This window comes from Delphinapterus leucas, chromosome 4, assembly GCF_059928025.1.
Source record: "Delphinapterus leucas isolate spDelLeu-1000000601 "Yukka" chromosome 4, BTC_Dleu_Yukka2, whole genome shotgun sequence".
NCBI lineage: Eukaryota > Metazoa > Chordata > Mammalia > Artiodactyla > Monodontidae > Delphinapterus > Delphinapterus leucas.
The window spans coordinates 139,135,764-139,150,941 of NC_143132.1; the positions used below are offsets into that span (position 1 = coordinate 139,135,764).

The 15,178-nt window shown below is 40.9% G+C and overlaps 1 protein-coding gene across 1 annotated transcript in view; it reads right to left on the minus strand.

Moving 5' to 3' along the window:
* COL6A5 (collagen type VI alpha 5 chain) overlaps window positions 1–15,178 on the minus strand; it is a 117,346-nt gene that overhangs the window by 62,164 nt on the left and 40,004 nt on the right. The window contains exons 18-28 of the mRNA XM_089911160.1: window positions 14,687–14,752; window positions 14,202–14,255; window positions 10,977–11,012; window positions 10,419–10,481; window positions 8,715–8,777; window positions 7,462–7,524; window positions 6,094–6,156; window positions 4,604–4,654; window positions 4,481–4,516; window positions 2,722–2,784; window positions 1,090–1,152 (exon numbers count right to left, since the gene is read on the minus strand). Of these exons, the coding sequence (XP_089767286.1) occupies window positions 1,090–1,152; window positions 2,722–2,784; window positions 4,481–4,516; window positions 4,604–4,654; window positions 6,094–6,156; window positions 7,462–7,524; window positions 8,715–8,777; window positions 10,419–10,481; window positions 10,977–11,012; window positions 14,202–14,255; window positions 14,687–14,752 (621 nt within the window). The remainder of the gene's footprint in view (window positions 1–1,089; window positions 1,153–2,721; window positions 2,785–4,480; window positions 4,517–4,603; window positions 4,655–6,093; window positions 6,157–7,461; window positions 7,525–8,714; window positions 8,778–10,418; window positions 10,482–10,976; window positions 11,013–14,201; window positions 14,256–14,686; window positions 14,753–15,178) is intronic.

Here is a 15,178-nt window from a genome sequence, read left to right on the forward strand (position 1 = left end):
TCCAAAAGACTGAGTTTAAGAATAACTTAGAGCAACTCCTTAAGGAGAGACTGAGGACCACAGGCATGAGACAGAGAAACCATGGTATACCAGACCAGCATGGCCAAACACAAGAGCAGGAGGATATGGGACCTCCAGGGAGAGCTCCAGAATCTGGAAAGGAGGCAAATCCAGACCAGTCCAGATTGACTCAGAGACCAGATTCTCACCCACATGACTAAGAATAGTCACCAGTTCCTTAATTCAAAAGAAAGAAAAGATTGTACCAGAGTATCCTTTACAGTGAGTTGATTACCATTCTACTACAGATTCAGTTTTCCACAAAACATCCACGTTTTTGTTTTCTTTATAAAGTTGCAAGTTAAAGAACCCCTCCAGGTAGTCAGAAAACAATCACAATACACAAAACAAGAGAAGCAGTTTCTCCTGTCCTTACACAATGCTTCCTGCACCTCACACACAAAACACAGATGCTGGCAACATTTAGTTCTTATTTGACTGCTCTCTTTAGGGGAGAGAGACATGTTAATGTCATCACAATGACACATAAGGCACTAAAATAGAGATATGGATATCTTGTCAGTGGGAGATGTGCCTGGCTCTGTCCAGGAATGCTTCTAGAGGTGCCATTTCTTTTGTAATTGAATCACAGTGGAAAGTTGCAATTTTATTTCCAAATCTCCCCAGCGTCTATATCGTGAGGTCAGGAAGGCAAAAAAAGTGGTTTGGGAAATCCTATCAATCTGTCAGGACACCTTAATGAAGCTTATGCATTCTCATCCCTATTTTTTTCCTTCAGTAAAAATTAACAGTCACAGCTCATATTTGCATTGAACTTTACAGTTTATGAAGAGCATTCACATTTGACTATCTGATCCTCACAGCTACCTTTTGAGGTGTTTCCAACAGGACATGTCATTCCCATTTTAGAAGGAAATTGAGAGACCCAGGGACTAGTCCAAGTGCACCCAGGTAGCAAGAAGCAGAGTCTGGACTTGAACCAGTGATTCTGACTTTAAATTCTGTGCTCATTCCAGTGGGCACCCTAGGAAGCAGCACATGACCCTTAGTTCTCATGAGTGTACTTACTCTCCGTCCAGGAGGGCCTTGAGGTCCTTGAGAGCCTTCCTCACCTTTCAAACCTACAGTGAGCTGCAGGTAGAAATATACATGAGTTTCCACATCCTCTATCCATGAAGACTACCTCAGCCTTAATGTGACTTTATAATTAAAAAAAAAATTTTTAGCAAAAGCAACTATTAATTCAAGTTAAGCAAATTCCTTATGTGTAATATAAATAGCCATTCTTTTTTCCCACAGAACTCACAGAAAAATTAATTTTTCCAATAGTTCATTGTTAGTGTATAGAAACACAACTGACTTTTATATATTGATTTTGTATCTTGAAACTTACTGAATTTGTTTATTACTTCTAACAGTTTTTAATGAAGTCTTTAAGATTTTCTATCTATAAGATCATATCATCTGCAAACGGACACTTTTACTTCTTCCTTTCCAATTTGGATGACTTTTATTTCTTTTTCTTGCCTAATTGCTCTAGCTAGGACTTCCAGTATTATGTTGAAAAGGAGTAGTGAGAGTGGACACCTATGTCTTGTTCCTGGTCTTCGCAGGAAAGCTTTCAGCCTTTCATTGTTGGGTGTGATGTTAGTTGTGGATTTTTCAAATATGGCTTTTATTATGTTGAGGTAATTTCCTTCTATACCCAATTTGTTAAGAGTTTTTATATTGAAAGGATGTTGAATTTTGTCAAATGTTTTTTCAGCATTTATTGAGATGATCATATGATTTTTATCTTTCATCCTAAATAGTAATTCTTAATTATTGGTAAACATCCATTTCCCTCTTAGCCTCTTCATTTAGTGATATCCTTTGCTCTGGCACTGGCTGTGCATTTAAATCTAAATTAGTCATAAGCTAGAACTGGCTCTTTAAACAAGTGGATACACTAGAGCACACGGAGATCTAATAAAAAGCTGCCATCTGCAAAGAATCAAATAAGAAAAATAATTCCCCACATATATAAGGACATGGGTTGGCTGTATCATTCCCATAACTCAAGGTGATGGATATAGATACTAATGAAATTTGTCCAGTCAGATGTAAAATATCTGTTGAATTGCATCTCTTTCATGCTGGTAATGACCTTTGATATTACACTGAAACTTTAAAATGAAAGGATGCTTGTCTTGGCATTTTGGTTTTTTAATAAGTATAACACTCTACTCTGCACTTTGCTATTTAGAACATCTCAACAGCCTTCCTTAAAATGAATACACCAGGTGACCTTGGTTCTGGGGACTGGAACTGTCAGAAAACGCTCCAGGACACAGTAGGAAGATGTCAGCTTCATTTCCACTCACAGGGTTAATATTCTGCGCTTTAATATGTGCCCTAGAAAAGACTGGAAGACACTGACACTTTTTAGAATAGCCTGTTATCAATCTGTAAATACTTAAAATAGTTGAGATTCATGGAAACATAGAATTTTAGAGCTGAAAGTAGCTTTTGTGTCATTAAGTTTAACTCCCATGTTATAGAAATAGAGACCTTGAAAAGATGTGTTGAAGATCACACAGCTAGGAAGTGGCATTTCAGATGACCCTGGGTTGGATTGACAATCCACATTAATAATTACAACATAAAAGCCAGAATCTTCCAAAGAAACATTTATTATTTCTGGAATTATAGGTCACTTACTGTTAGTCCCCTAAATCCTTTGGGTCCAGGCCCCCCAGGAATTCCAGGGTCACCAACAACACCCTAAAGATTCAGATATAAGAAATTAAGATATTAAAATACTTGCTATGAAAGAATAAAAATAATTCTCTCCAAACCAAAATCTAATTGATCTTATAACTATATCATATATTAAATATTAAATGTCATTTCTTCTTGTCATTTAGAACTAAGCCATTGATACACCTAGATATTCTCCAAACTATTTTAATTTTTTGAGAATACAAATATTTATGCATCAATATCAATACAATGGCTATCCAATCAGTTACTAAAAATACCTAAAGAAAAATGCTTGAAAATCAAGGAAAACATATGGGGTATTGACTACATAAAGTACTAACTAATGAATTACTTCCTAAATTCATGAATCATTCCTCAAAAAGTTGAAGGTAAAAAGAAATTTATTCTGACTTTGGTGGAAAACTAATTTAACACTTATCAATATGCTAATTTACCATTTATCTGTAAATTGAAATATGCTAATTTTCTCTCTTTATCAGCAAATTAGAAAATTGGTCCTTTACAATGAGAACTCCTATCCTAACAGTTATTTATATAGTCCCTTCTTGAACCCTTCTCCACCTAAGGAAAGAATCTCTTTTGGTAATTCATCAATTAAAAGCACTCTTAAGGGAATCAAAAATTGGCTATTTTCCTATACTGTAGTTGATTCAATTTACTTAGACATTCTATTTTTTAATCCATATTTTCTATTTTAGTTTGAGCATCAGTGATTGGAAGATATACAAGATACTTTTATGTAATTAATTTTTATTGATGTATAATTGATTTACAGTGTTGTGTTAGTTTCAAGTGTACAGCAAAATGACTCAGTTATACATACACACATATATAATATATATATATTCTTTTTCAAATTCTTTTCTTTTATAGTTTTTTACAAAATATTGAGTGTAGTTCCCTGTGCTATATATACAGTAGGTCCTTGTTGTTTATCTATTTTATATATAGTAGTGTATGTATGTTAATCTCGAACTCCTAATTTATCCCTCCCCCCTTCCCCTTTGGTAATCATGTTTGTTTTCTATGTCTGTGGGTCTATTTCTGTTTTGTAAATAAGTTCATTTTTAAGGATGCTTTTTTTTTTTAGATAAATCTTATTACAGAATTCCAGTGTATAAAACAGATATAACCTGAGCTACTCCGGTTGAAATGGAAGGAATGTCTTGTCGTAGAGCTTGGAGGTGAATTTCAGGCTGGTAGGCAATGAGGAATTCTAGAAGATGTTTGACCAAGAGAGTAACATAACTAAGTTATACTTTGGGAAAAATCAAGAGAGTAGTGTTTGGGATTAACTGAAGCAGGTTAAAGTTGCAAGTAGGAGACTAATGAGAATATGGTAATCTTTCAGGTAAGAGGAAGTGAAAGCCACGATAATGAAGGGCAAGGTACAATAGCAGAAGGCAAGAGTTTTGCATGAGATCACCAGGGTAGAGAAATCAAGAAAAGGACTAAGGACTAAACTTGAGAGGGTACCTAGAGGTAGGGTTTCAAGACAAGGGACATCAGGCAGTGAAGGACAAATTTTCCAATTTAAAGGTTCATAGGAGTTAAGTATGGTCCTTTCTTCATGAAGCTCAGGCAAACCGATTGTCTTGCTTTTTTTTTCCTGTTTCATTCAGATCCACAGACTGATCTTAATTCTCAAGTAGAAGGTCAAGATCATGGTAACTTTGACAAGTTATATGCACAATACCTTTTGACCCATATCTCCAAGGAATCCTCTGTGGCCCTACGATTTTCAGCAGAGAACATAAATAAATCAACACACCATTTAATTGATTCAACAATTAAAGAAATAATTGTTTTCCATATTTACCTTTGCTCCTTTTCGTCCCATAGGACCATAGCCCGGAATGCCATAATCACCCTGTGAATATATCAGTTCATTTCAATTTCTCAAGAGTGGAAATTAATTGTAACCTATACTGGGGAGATTATGGTGTCAGGATAAAAGCACCGGGGACTTCCAGGTGGAGGGGGCCTGATGAACTTGAACTCTGGGAATATTCATGCCGTTTAGTTTTCCACACTTCCTGGTATATGCCCTGGTAATTCTTTGCTCAGCTCCACTGTGCAGACATGACAGGAGGCAGAGGGTTGGTCATTTAAGACTAGTGGAGTCAGTGGCAGTTACTTGCCTGGAAAATTAGGAGCTGGTCCAAAGAACACTGGGTGAGGAATTTCCCAAAAAGGAATTGTAAATAGACAATAAACATAATGAAAAATGTTATCCTCACTAGTAACCAAAGAAATGCAATTTGAAACAGCAATGAGACATCATTTTTGGTCAGTAAAATTGGTAAAGATGAAATAAAAGAAAGTGACAATACCCATTGTTGGTGTATATGCCCTGAAGTGAGCACTCTTCCTGCACAACACAAGGGTACATACGTCCTTGGAATTTTCCTAAGGACACTTTGCAATAGAGTTCAAAGCCTTAATTAAACATGTACATATTCCTTGAACCAGCTATGCTACTTCTAGAAATTTCTATGTAGAAATTAATTATGGTTTTATCAAAAACTTAGTTACATACAAGAATATTCATTGCTGTGCTATTTTAAGACAGTGAAAAACTGAAAGCAAACTAAATATCCAGTAATAAGAAGTTGGTCAAGTGAACTAAGGTATATACAGTCAGTAGAATATTTTGAAGCTACTGAAAGTAACTTTGAGGGAAAAATGTAATGACATGGAAGTATGCCCATGATACATTGTTAATAGGGAAAAATAATTTTTTTTCTATCTCCAGGATATTAATAATAAATATTTCAAAATGGTGGGATTATGGGTAATTTTTCTTTCCCATTTCCCATGTTTTATGCTTAGTCAATTTTCTACAATATCTATGCCTAATATTTGTAATAAACATTATTTTTGAAAAGAAATTAATTTTTTTCCTATTTTTTTCTTATATTGACTGCTTTATGAACTGAGACTCTGGTACAGCCAGAGCAACTAGAACAGATACCCTGTTTCTTGATCCTACTACCCTCTTGTCACTCTGGAGTTTTACAAGAAGTCACCTGATTTTCAACTGACATGGCCATATAGGTTGTTAAAATACTGAGCTCATCCATTATTCTCTCTGCATCCTCCTTTCCCTCTTGCTGTTCTCCCTTTGTTTTAGCAGACAGACTAGCTATAGAATGAGTGCTTCAGGGAGCAGGAGGAATGTCCCTACATCTTCCTAGGAGGTCCCAAAATACCTTCAGGACCCCAGGTGCTTAAGCTAATGGTGTCAGCCCCCTTCTCTTTACTGAGCCCTTGGAGCTGCTAAAGGGTAAGAGTCCTAAAACCTCATACTTGCTTTCCTTGCCGTCCAGCTTGCCCCAGTGGCCCTGGATCTCCAGGAATTCCAGGTTCTCCCTAGTGAGACAAGGAGAGCTTCAGATCAGTAAAAATCAAACCTGGCTCCCACCATAGGATGTTCTGTCCACTAGTTGGGGACACTCAGGGTTCTCAGTGAGGGTTCAATGCTCAGCAAGCTAGGGAGTGTAGGAAACAAATAACGATCTTCCGAAAGGCAAGCAGGAAATACCAGCACAGCCCAAAGCTGCACCCAGTACTGCTTTCCCAGTGCTATAGAAGAACTAAAGGAGAAGAGAAAGAGTGGAAAATTTACTCCAGGGAAAGTGGATTCATTTGCTGATTTATTCACCCATCCAACAGTTATTTATTGTCCTGGAAAAGGAACAGTTGAACATGACCGATGTGGTCCTGCCCTCACCAAGAATACTCTGGTTAGAATGAGAGACAATTAGGCAATTCTACACTGTGTGATAAAGTTCAGGGTGCTGTGGCAGTGGAGAGAAGGGGACTCTTAAGTCAGATTTGGTGGGGCAGGCAGGCTGGCTGCCTGAAGGAAGGGAGCAGGGATGCTGAGGCTTAAAGGATAAGTTGTGTGAGCTGGAAGAAGGACCGAGGGAGGAGTGAGAATGGAGGAGGAAGGCACAGTGAGAAGCCTGGGCAGGCACACAGGAGGGAGATGAGCTAGGAAGCCTTAGAATTAAACAGGGTCAAAGGGTCTTCTAAGCTACTGGAAAATTTGGAGATTTTCTTAAGGGTCATCCAAAGGTAAGACCAGTGACATGATCTGTGGGACTCAAATGAAATCATGGGCCCTTAACTCAAAAGCAAACTTTTCAGACTATGATAGCAGAGCTTGAGGCCAAGTAGGGGCGCCTTCTAAGCGAGGGCCCCTGTGTGACTGAACAGGTCCCAGGCCCACGAAGCTGGCCCTGGGGGAGGGAGCTGCTGAAAGGTTTTGAGCAGGGCAGTGAGATTCTGAACAGGCCAACAGTCTGTTCTCTAACGATCTCCAATAAGGACATTCCTGAGAAGGTAGGTTGAGTTAGACCTAGAACTGCATGCATGAACAGATCTGAGTTCTGACATCCCCCATGCCCCTGGCCGACTCTACCACCAAGTGCCTTGACGCATTCAGGAAACCAGCGAGTTGAGTTTATCAGAGTTGTTTCATGATAGGTGAATAAACTTTTGTCTCTCCCAGTGAAATGGGGCAGTTTCAGAGAGGAAGGAAAAAATATTGGCAGAAAGCTGGTGAGTGGTTGATTGTGCCTGGATCATGTGAAGAATTAACATGAAAATCAAGGGGAAAAAATGGAGCTACTCTTTCCTCAGTATCTGAAATCTGTAGGAGATAACACTTACCTTTTTCCCCAAAAGTCCAGGCCTTCCAACACTCCCTTTATCTCCCACTGGCCCAGGAGCACCCTGAAAGAATATAGGAAACACAGATGTTGGTGCTACAGCAATTTGTACAAAACCTGTTAGATTAGTTTTGCTTTTCTTCGTGTCATTTGTAACAATTTCTTGATGCCTCCTTAACAAGAAACCCAGCCTGAAACCAGGTGACTCAGGCTACAGTCCTGGTTAGAGGACCCCAAGTCTTCATTGGCAGGGACATCGCTAGTCCAAATGGGGACATAGTGAGAAATAAAAAAGGCACTCTTGACACAACACGTTATTTCGTTAGAACAAGACATTGTGCTGTCATTGTCACTTTTGTGCTCTGTGTCATCCACACATATAACATGGGATGTCAAATGTGTTTCAGTTTCTCGATCTGCAAAGGGGCAAAACGGTCTTTCACAAATATGCTGGGAAGATAACTGAGCAAACATGGGTATCGCTTGCCTTCTAAACTCTCACTATCTGAGCTGAAAAACTGAATAGATTCAGAAAATTTTTTTTTTTTTTTTTGCGGTACACGGGCCTCTCACTGTTGTGGCCTCTCCTGTTGCGGAGCACAGGCTCCGGACGTGCAGGCTCAGTGGCCCTGGCTCACGGGCCCAGCCACTCTGTGGCATGTGGAATCTTCCTGGACCAGGGCACGAACCCGTGTCCCCTGCATCGGCAGGCGGGCTCTCAACAACTGCGCTACCAGGGAAGCCCAAGATTCAGAACATTTTTAATATGAATCTCTCACCATCCAAACTCTCATTACTTACTGTCAGAAACTTGGGAATCAAGTAGTTTCAGATGGTGAATTCAAAGCTGAACTTAAGAATCAAATAAATTTGGGTAGCGAGGGATCTTTGCAGAGTCCATTTCAAATATCTATAGTCAATGGAGATAGGCATGGCACCGATAATTTTTAAAAGTTAGAAAAAGCAGAATAATGTATCAGGTTTTGAAATGTTCATGAGTCAGCAAGATGTGCATTCTTCTAAAGGCTTCCTTCAGGCGGATAAAGTGGGTTTGTGCTTTCCAAGTCAAACCCCCGGGAAGGAGAAAGGCGAATGTACAAGGAATCTGAGCTGTGCTAAAGATTGGCCCCAAGTTAATCCCCAAATGAAATACTCCATACTAGATAATATAAAATAAACTCTACGTGAAGACGTCTTTGAAGCAAGAGGAAAATGAAGGTTGGAGACCATTGAGGTACCATCTGAGTCACGCACCTGAGGTCCTTTGTGCCCCTCGTTTCCCTTCTCTCCTTTCCTGCCACGAAGTCCATTTGACCCCTTTGGTGGTAACAAAAGAAACACAATGCAATGAAGTAAATGACAACTGACTTTCTTTTTGGGCCTCTCACTGTTGTGGCCTCTCCTGTTGTGGAGCACAGGCTCCAGGCACACAGGCTCAGCGGCCATGGCTCACGGGCCCAGCGGCTCCGCGGCATGTGGGATCTTCCCAGACCGGGGCACGAACCCGTGTCCCCTGCATCGGCAGGCGGACTCTCAACCACTGCGCCACCAGGGAAGCCCAAAAACTGACTTTCTTCATTAGTGCTTTTGAAACACCTACACGGAAAAGCATCTATCCAGCCCTTCAAGCAGCTTTAACACTGCGATTAAGCATGTTTCAGAAGAGGAGTTGAAAGGAGACCCAGACGCAGTGGAGCATATCTTATGAAGGAATATCCTGCCTGGGTGTAAGACCTCATCCCTCTGTGGCAGGGAGAAATGGAAAAGAGACTAAAAGGAGAAATAAAGCCCATAGAAGAAGGAAGCGAGACATAAACAATAGGCAGATGGATTCCTTTGATGGGGCAGGTTACCTGGGCCAAAGTGCATCAATGTGTAAAAGAGAAAGCAAGTTAGCACAAAAGGACATTTTAGCAGCAGATCCCTATGAGAGGAATTAAAGCATATAATTTTTTGTCATATTTCCCATCAAATGCATGGTTCTCATATGGCTCTCTCACACAGAAAGAAAAGCTAGAGGTGCTGGTATTGTTTCTCATCACCAAAGCAGCAGCTGTAAGATGTCCTGGTTGCCCAGTGCAAATGGTGGTTACAGCCCCTGGGCTGGCCTTGTTTCACAGCCTGAGCATCAAAGGGACCCTGGAGGGGCTGAGGTAATGTCACCCCTCTCCCGACAAAGTCTGTGGATGGATTTATGTTGGTCCCATGGTTACTCATTCTAGAGGACACCAGAACCACTCAAGAGAATTCCAAATTCAGGCTTAGTATGAAGAATCTAGAACTTTCTAGAAGAAAAATGAACTCCTGGAAAGGTCTTAGGATGGACACATCTATGTAGGCAGGTCCTTCCAGACAAGTTCAGGCTTAAAGTAGCCTCCGTCAGGTGACTATGTACCCATGTGTTGCAAACCATTCTCTAGGATGACCCTGGCATATTTCTGACATGGAAAAGAAACAGAGATGTCCTAATTCCAGTGCCCATCTCACTAATGATATGACCAAGAAAAAATGCAGATGACTCACATAGAGCCCTATCGGTGATATTCCAGAGCACTGTCACCCCCTACAGAGTCAGCTTTGGAAGAGGTGAGTAATAGTTGCCAATTCCTAACTTTCCTTCATTGGAGTCTGCGTGCAGAACCTCACTTAAGAAAAATCAATTTGTTGATCTGGATACTGATTACTAACATAGTATTAAGGTCTCAATAATTCACTATGACTAAAAGGCAGACATGATGCCAGGTATACGCAAGAGCAAGGCTTTCTTCTATCAGTGAGCTGCAAATTTTGACAGAGCAAAATCACCCACCCTCAATGGGAAATGTAGAATCCCAGAGAAATGTACCATGGAGGAGGGCGGGGGCAGCTTCAAATTGTCTCAGTTATTTATTTTTATACAGAACTACATCTTCCCATCAGAATAACAACACTGTCAGTATTACAAATATTCCAACATACCTGTGAGCCTTGTAATCCTTTGGCTCCTGATGCACCTTTAAGTCCAGGGTTCCCTGGTTCCCCCTGATGGATGAGTTTTCAGTGTTAAGATTCTCTTCACATGGTTTCCATATACGTTTTCTCTTCATAGTACCTAGTGCTTCAGGGCTTCAGGGCATGGTACCCAGGAACTATCTTGTCTGACTCTTGGCTCATGCCCTACTTGGCCTAGGATTGTACTCTTCCAAACTGTCTGAGAATTGAACTCCAGGTAATTTCTTACTCTAAGACAGAATTTCACTCTCTTGCAGTCAATGCCCAGGGTGTGTGAATAGCACAGCCTTCAGGGCTGCACAGGTCCCCTGTCTCTGAAGTGTCTGTGAAGGAGGCTTGCCTTAGGTCAGGCCTGTCCTGTGTCTGGCAGTCTAACTGATCCCCCAGTCAGTGGGGCTCATGTCCAGTACCCAGCCCTTCCTACAGCAGCCGCATCAAACGCTAACTCATTGGCAGTACCATCTGCCTGTGGGACATCTCCTTGGCCTCACCTCCCACAGAGGACGTGGGGGAAAGGATACTCACCGAGGCACCCTGGACCCCCCTCTGGCCTTCTCTTTCCTGGATCAGAAAAGACAAACTGTTAGTGTGTGAGTGTCTGGATGGAGACTCCTTAGAGGCAACCCGACCTGTCTTGTCCCTGACAGACAGAGTAACGAGCAGCTCGCAGAAATGGTTTCCCCGAATCGCTCTCCAAGGACAAGTTTACACACTGGGCATTTAATTACCAACTAACATTTGGAGGATTGATCGCAAACCAATCCAAAAGTCATTACAGACCTAGCTCCAGTCTGACAACCCTGACAATTATCCGGGAGGCTGTTTGGAGAATGAAATCATCCTGAAGCACCTGTCTGATACCTCCCCTCACCAGCAAATCCTACAAAGTACTGTCTGCTGGTCAGAGGTTTCCTGCGTGAGAACAAGCTGTGCCATATCCATCTCTCTCTGTCCTGGGTCCCTGATCGTATCTTAGGGGGGAGTACAAACTCTTTATACACAGTGCTTCCCATGAGCCCACTGGGGTTAGACTCCATGGAATTCTCCAAGGAGGAAATGGCTGATGGGGTCAGGTCAGCTCTGTGCTGGTCCAAATGCCACCAGAAAAGCTGGTCTGAAGCTAAAATCTGGCAGCACCTCTCCAGAAGCTACCTCAAATTGCCAGTGCAGGCTCTCCACCTAGTGGCTGTCTCTGCTTTCCAGAGGGTAGCCAAGCGGGAAGAAGATCCAAGCCCCAGATCCTAACTTTCTCCCTAAATAGCAATGATGAGTCTACTCTCAGCCCTTACCTCCCACCTCTGCCTCGTTGAGAGAGCCGCAGAACATCTCATCCGTTGATCTACTTGGTGTGGTGATAAACAACTATGATTATTTTATGTACAAAACAAATACTTAAAACGTTTTCCTACGTTCACTTGGAAAGGTAGCCATGGAAATGATTTCAGAGCAGCTGTTTTCTTTCAACTGCCCAGCTTCTGAACCTCCTTAGAATAAAACGCCTGACCAAATATCACCTCCACCAGTTTGGTTGATGATTAGAATTCTTCCACGGAGGTTCTACCCCTCGATTCAGGTACTCTTTGCTTTTAAAGTGCAAATACCCTTTGGGAGAAGTTACCCATTGTAACTTGTCAGCCGTTTGTACATTGATGTGACTCACAGAACTCTTGACAGATGAAAGAAGAGCAGAAACAGTACAGTTTGAAGCCACTGTTTCCATGATGTCATAATTCTGTCTACATTAAAAAGCAAGGACAAAATAGCATTCCTATTTTAGTAGCACAATGGTTAGGGACGTGTCATCAGAAGTCAGACAGCCTTGAGCTCACCCCTGCCCTGTAAAGCCTGGGTGGCACAGAGCAGTTGCACAATAGGTCTGAGCCTGGCTGATTAGGAGTGGGACTCCCTGGGTTCAAACCCCAGCTCTACCATTTACCTATCCTGATCCTGGGCAACTTGTCCAAGGTTTCTTGCTTTTTCTCATCTGTAAAATGGATATAATAATAGTATCTACCTGATAGATTTGTTATGAGGATTAAACAAAGTAATATTTGAAAGTGATTTGATCGGGACCTGGCACAAAATATGTGCTCTAGAAGTATAAATACTATTATTTATATATATTCCTTGTGCCTGACAGGCCAAAGGCAATGGGCCTGGAACATGGCTTCAAATGCTCTGGTTCTTAGTACATGGATCCGTTGCTTTGTCAATAGCTGGGGCAACAATTAATTTACACAGGTTGAAATTCTGTCATGTGGGAGGAGATGTCTTAGGTTTGCTTGTGTTTTTAGAATTTGTCATCCATTTAAGATCCTCTGACCATCATAGAGAATTCTAGCCTTCACTGGAAAGGTGAAGGAGGGGGTAGAAAAGCCATTGTTTTATATCCATCCATATTGATTTGTTTAATTACAAAGGAGGAGATGGGCAGGAAAGTGGGTGAGGATGGGGGAGGGAGGCTGAGAGCCTCCTGTGCATGGAGTGGCTTAACGTCATTGGCTGGTTTGTCCAAGTAATAATCCCCTACCCCACCCCACTCTTTTTTAAAAAGTGCCTGATGGATGATGACAGCTATAAAGCTATTTCAAACTAAAAGTATTTTCTCTTAAACCAACAAAACTACATATTTATCTTTAAAATTTATAGCATTTAGTTCATCTTGCTGCTCTCCTACTTCCTCTGATTAATTTTAATTCTCTTGTATGGAGAGGTGGGCAAAGTCCCAAAGAACTTCACCAGAAGCACTGGGAGGCCTAAGTCATCCAACTGCAGACCCTTTCCCTTAAGAACTATGAGTCAAGATAGACAAAGGCAAGAGGAACTAAAACATTCATCCACTATCTCTCCCAGAGGGGGAGGCAATCAGCCACAGCTTTCAAAGTGGAGAGAAGATTCCAAGTTTGTGACAGAAAAGGAAGCCATGTATTTTCAGTGTCCTCGTGAACAAAACTCAGGGCCAAATCTACATTTGGACATTATTCTCTTTTGATGATCTCCGTTCTGAGTGCATGATGAAAGGGTTTCTAACACATTGTAAATATCCTCTCTAACTTTGGTAGTCCACAAAGGGAAAAGTGATTTCTTGGTTGTTCCTTAAAAAGAAGCAGAAATCCAACATTTCTGTTTCAGGCTTGATATCACATGGGATGCTGTAAAATTACCACAGCATCTTCAGGTTGCCACTGGTTTGACCCTAATCTCCAATGTTTTGGTTTATTCAGGAAGAATTTATCTGTAATTCTTCTTTCCCTTTGGCGACATATGAGGAGGAAGAGAGCACATTTACCTATTTCTTAATATTCTACAGAAGCTCAAATATGCTAAGCTACTGGAGGAAGGTTTTTATGTGAAAACCACTGGCTCTCTTCAAAGACATTTAAAAGTCTCTGGAAGGTGGAAAGGGAAAGGCAGACTGTCACAGCGGTTCTCAACCAGGGGCAATTTGCCTCACCACCGCATCCCCATTACCCCCGACTGACATTTGGCAAGATCTGCAGGCATTTTTGGACCTCACAACTGGGGAGGAGTGGGTGCTACTGACATCTAGTGGGTAGAGACCAGGGATGCTGCAAAACATCCTATAATGCACAGGCTAGCCCGTCACAACAAAGAATTACCTGGCCCCAAAAGACAACAGTGTCAGTGTATCTGCCCTGGATCAGCTAACTGCAGCGACACATATTCTGAATGCCTCTTGGCATCTCCAGGTGATAAGGAGGGGAAATAAACATCCACGGAAATACTTACACTGCTCCCTCTGGAACTAGGACTGCCTTGTGTCCCTTTCGGGCCGGTTCTACCCTAGAAACACAATTGTTCCCCCAAGATCATAAGGCAAAAGATTCTGAGTAAATGACAAAGACATCAGCATAAAAATCTCAAGCACTATTAAAAAGAACAAATGTGTCATGCCAGAATGTTTCTGCATATTAACCCTATTGGGTATATATCCATTAAAGAGGAAAATGGTATAGCAACACGCACTGCTAATGACCAATTTCCCCATATAATAATATCACCTGCTAGAAACTTAATAACTTTGCCGATTGAGGTGTAACCTACTACAGGCATACCTTATTTTAAGAAAATAAGGCTCTCTTAAATGGGAAATTAGGGGTGATTGTTCAGTTAGAAAAACTGTTATGTATTTGTCTAAATAATTTAGACTTTAGGAAAGCCTCAGCTCGATAACAGAATTAATCAACTCATATATGTAAAATAGATCCAGTTACTTGTCTTCCTTGTTTTCCTTTGGAGCCCTTTTGTCCTTTGATGTTACTGCTTTGTCCTGGATTACCCTAGGGGAAGATTTAAATAAAAAGTACTTTAGAATCAAGAAATATCAGCTTTTTTTTTCTCTCAAAATGGTACAATATTAAGAACTAAACTAATTTGGGTTAAGTAACGAGAGGTGTAAGAAAATTCTCCATATTTGAAACTCACAAATTAAAAAAAAAAAGAAACAATATTTCTCCAAGTCTGAAGGAGGCTTAGTGATAAATGAAGAATTAAAAGAGTGCTTGCTGAAGCTATGGCAATTTTCCCTTCTCTGTACTAGCAGCTTCACTGATGCACTCATCCAAGCATGCTTATGCCAGTCTCTCAAAGGCGTAGTAAGATTCCCCTATAATCGAATCTTCAAATAGGGAATCAATAATGTTAGAAACCCAATAACAAAATTATGGAAATTTCATTCCCAAAGGAACTTGAAAGTCTCAAGATAC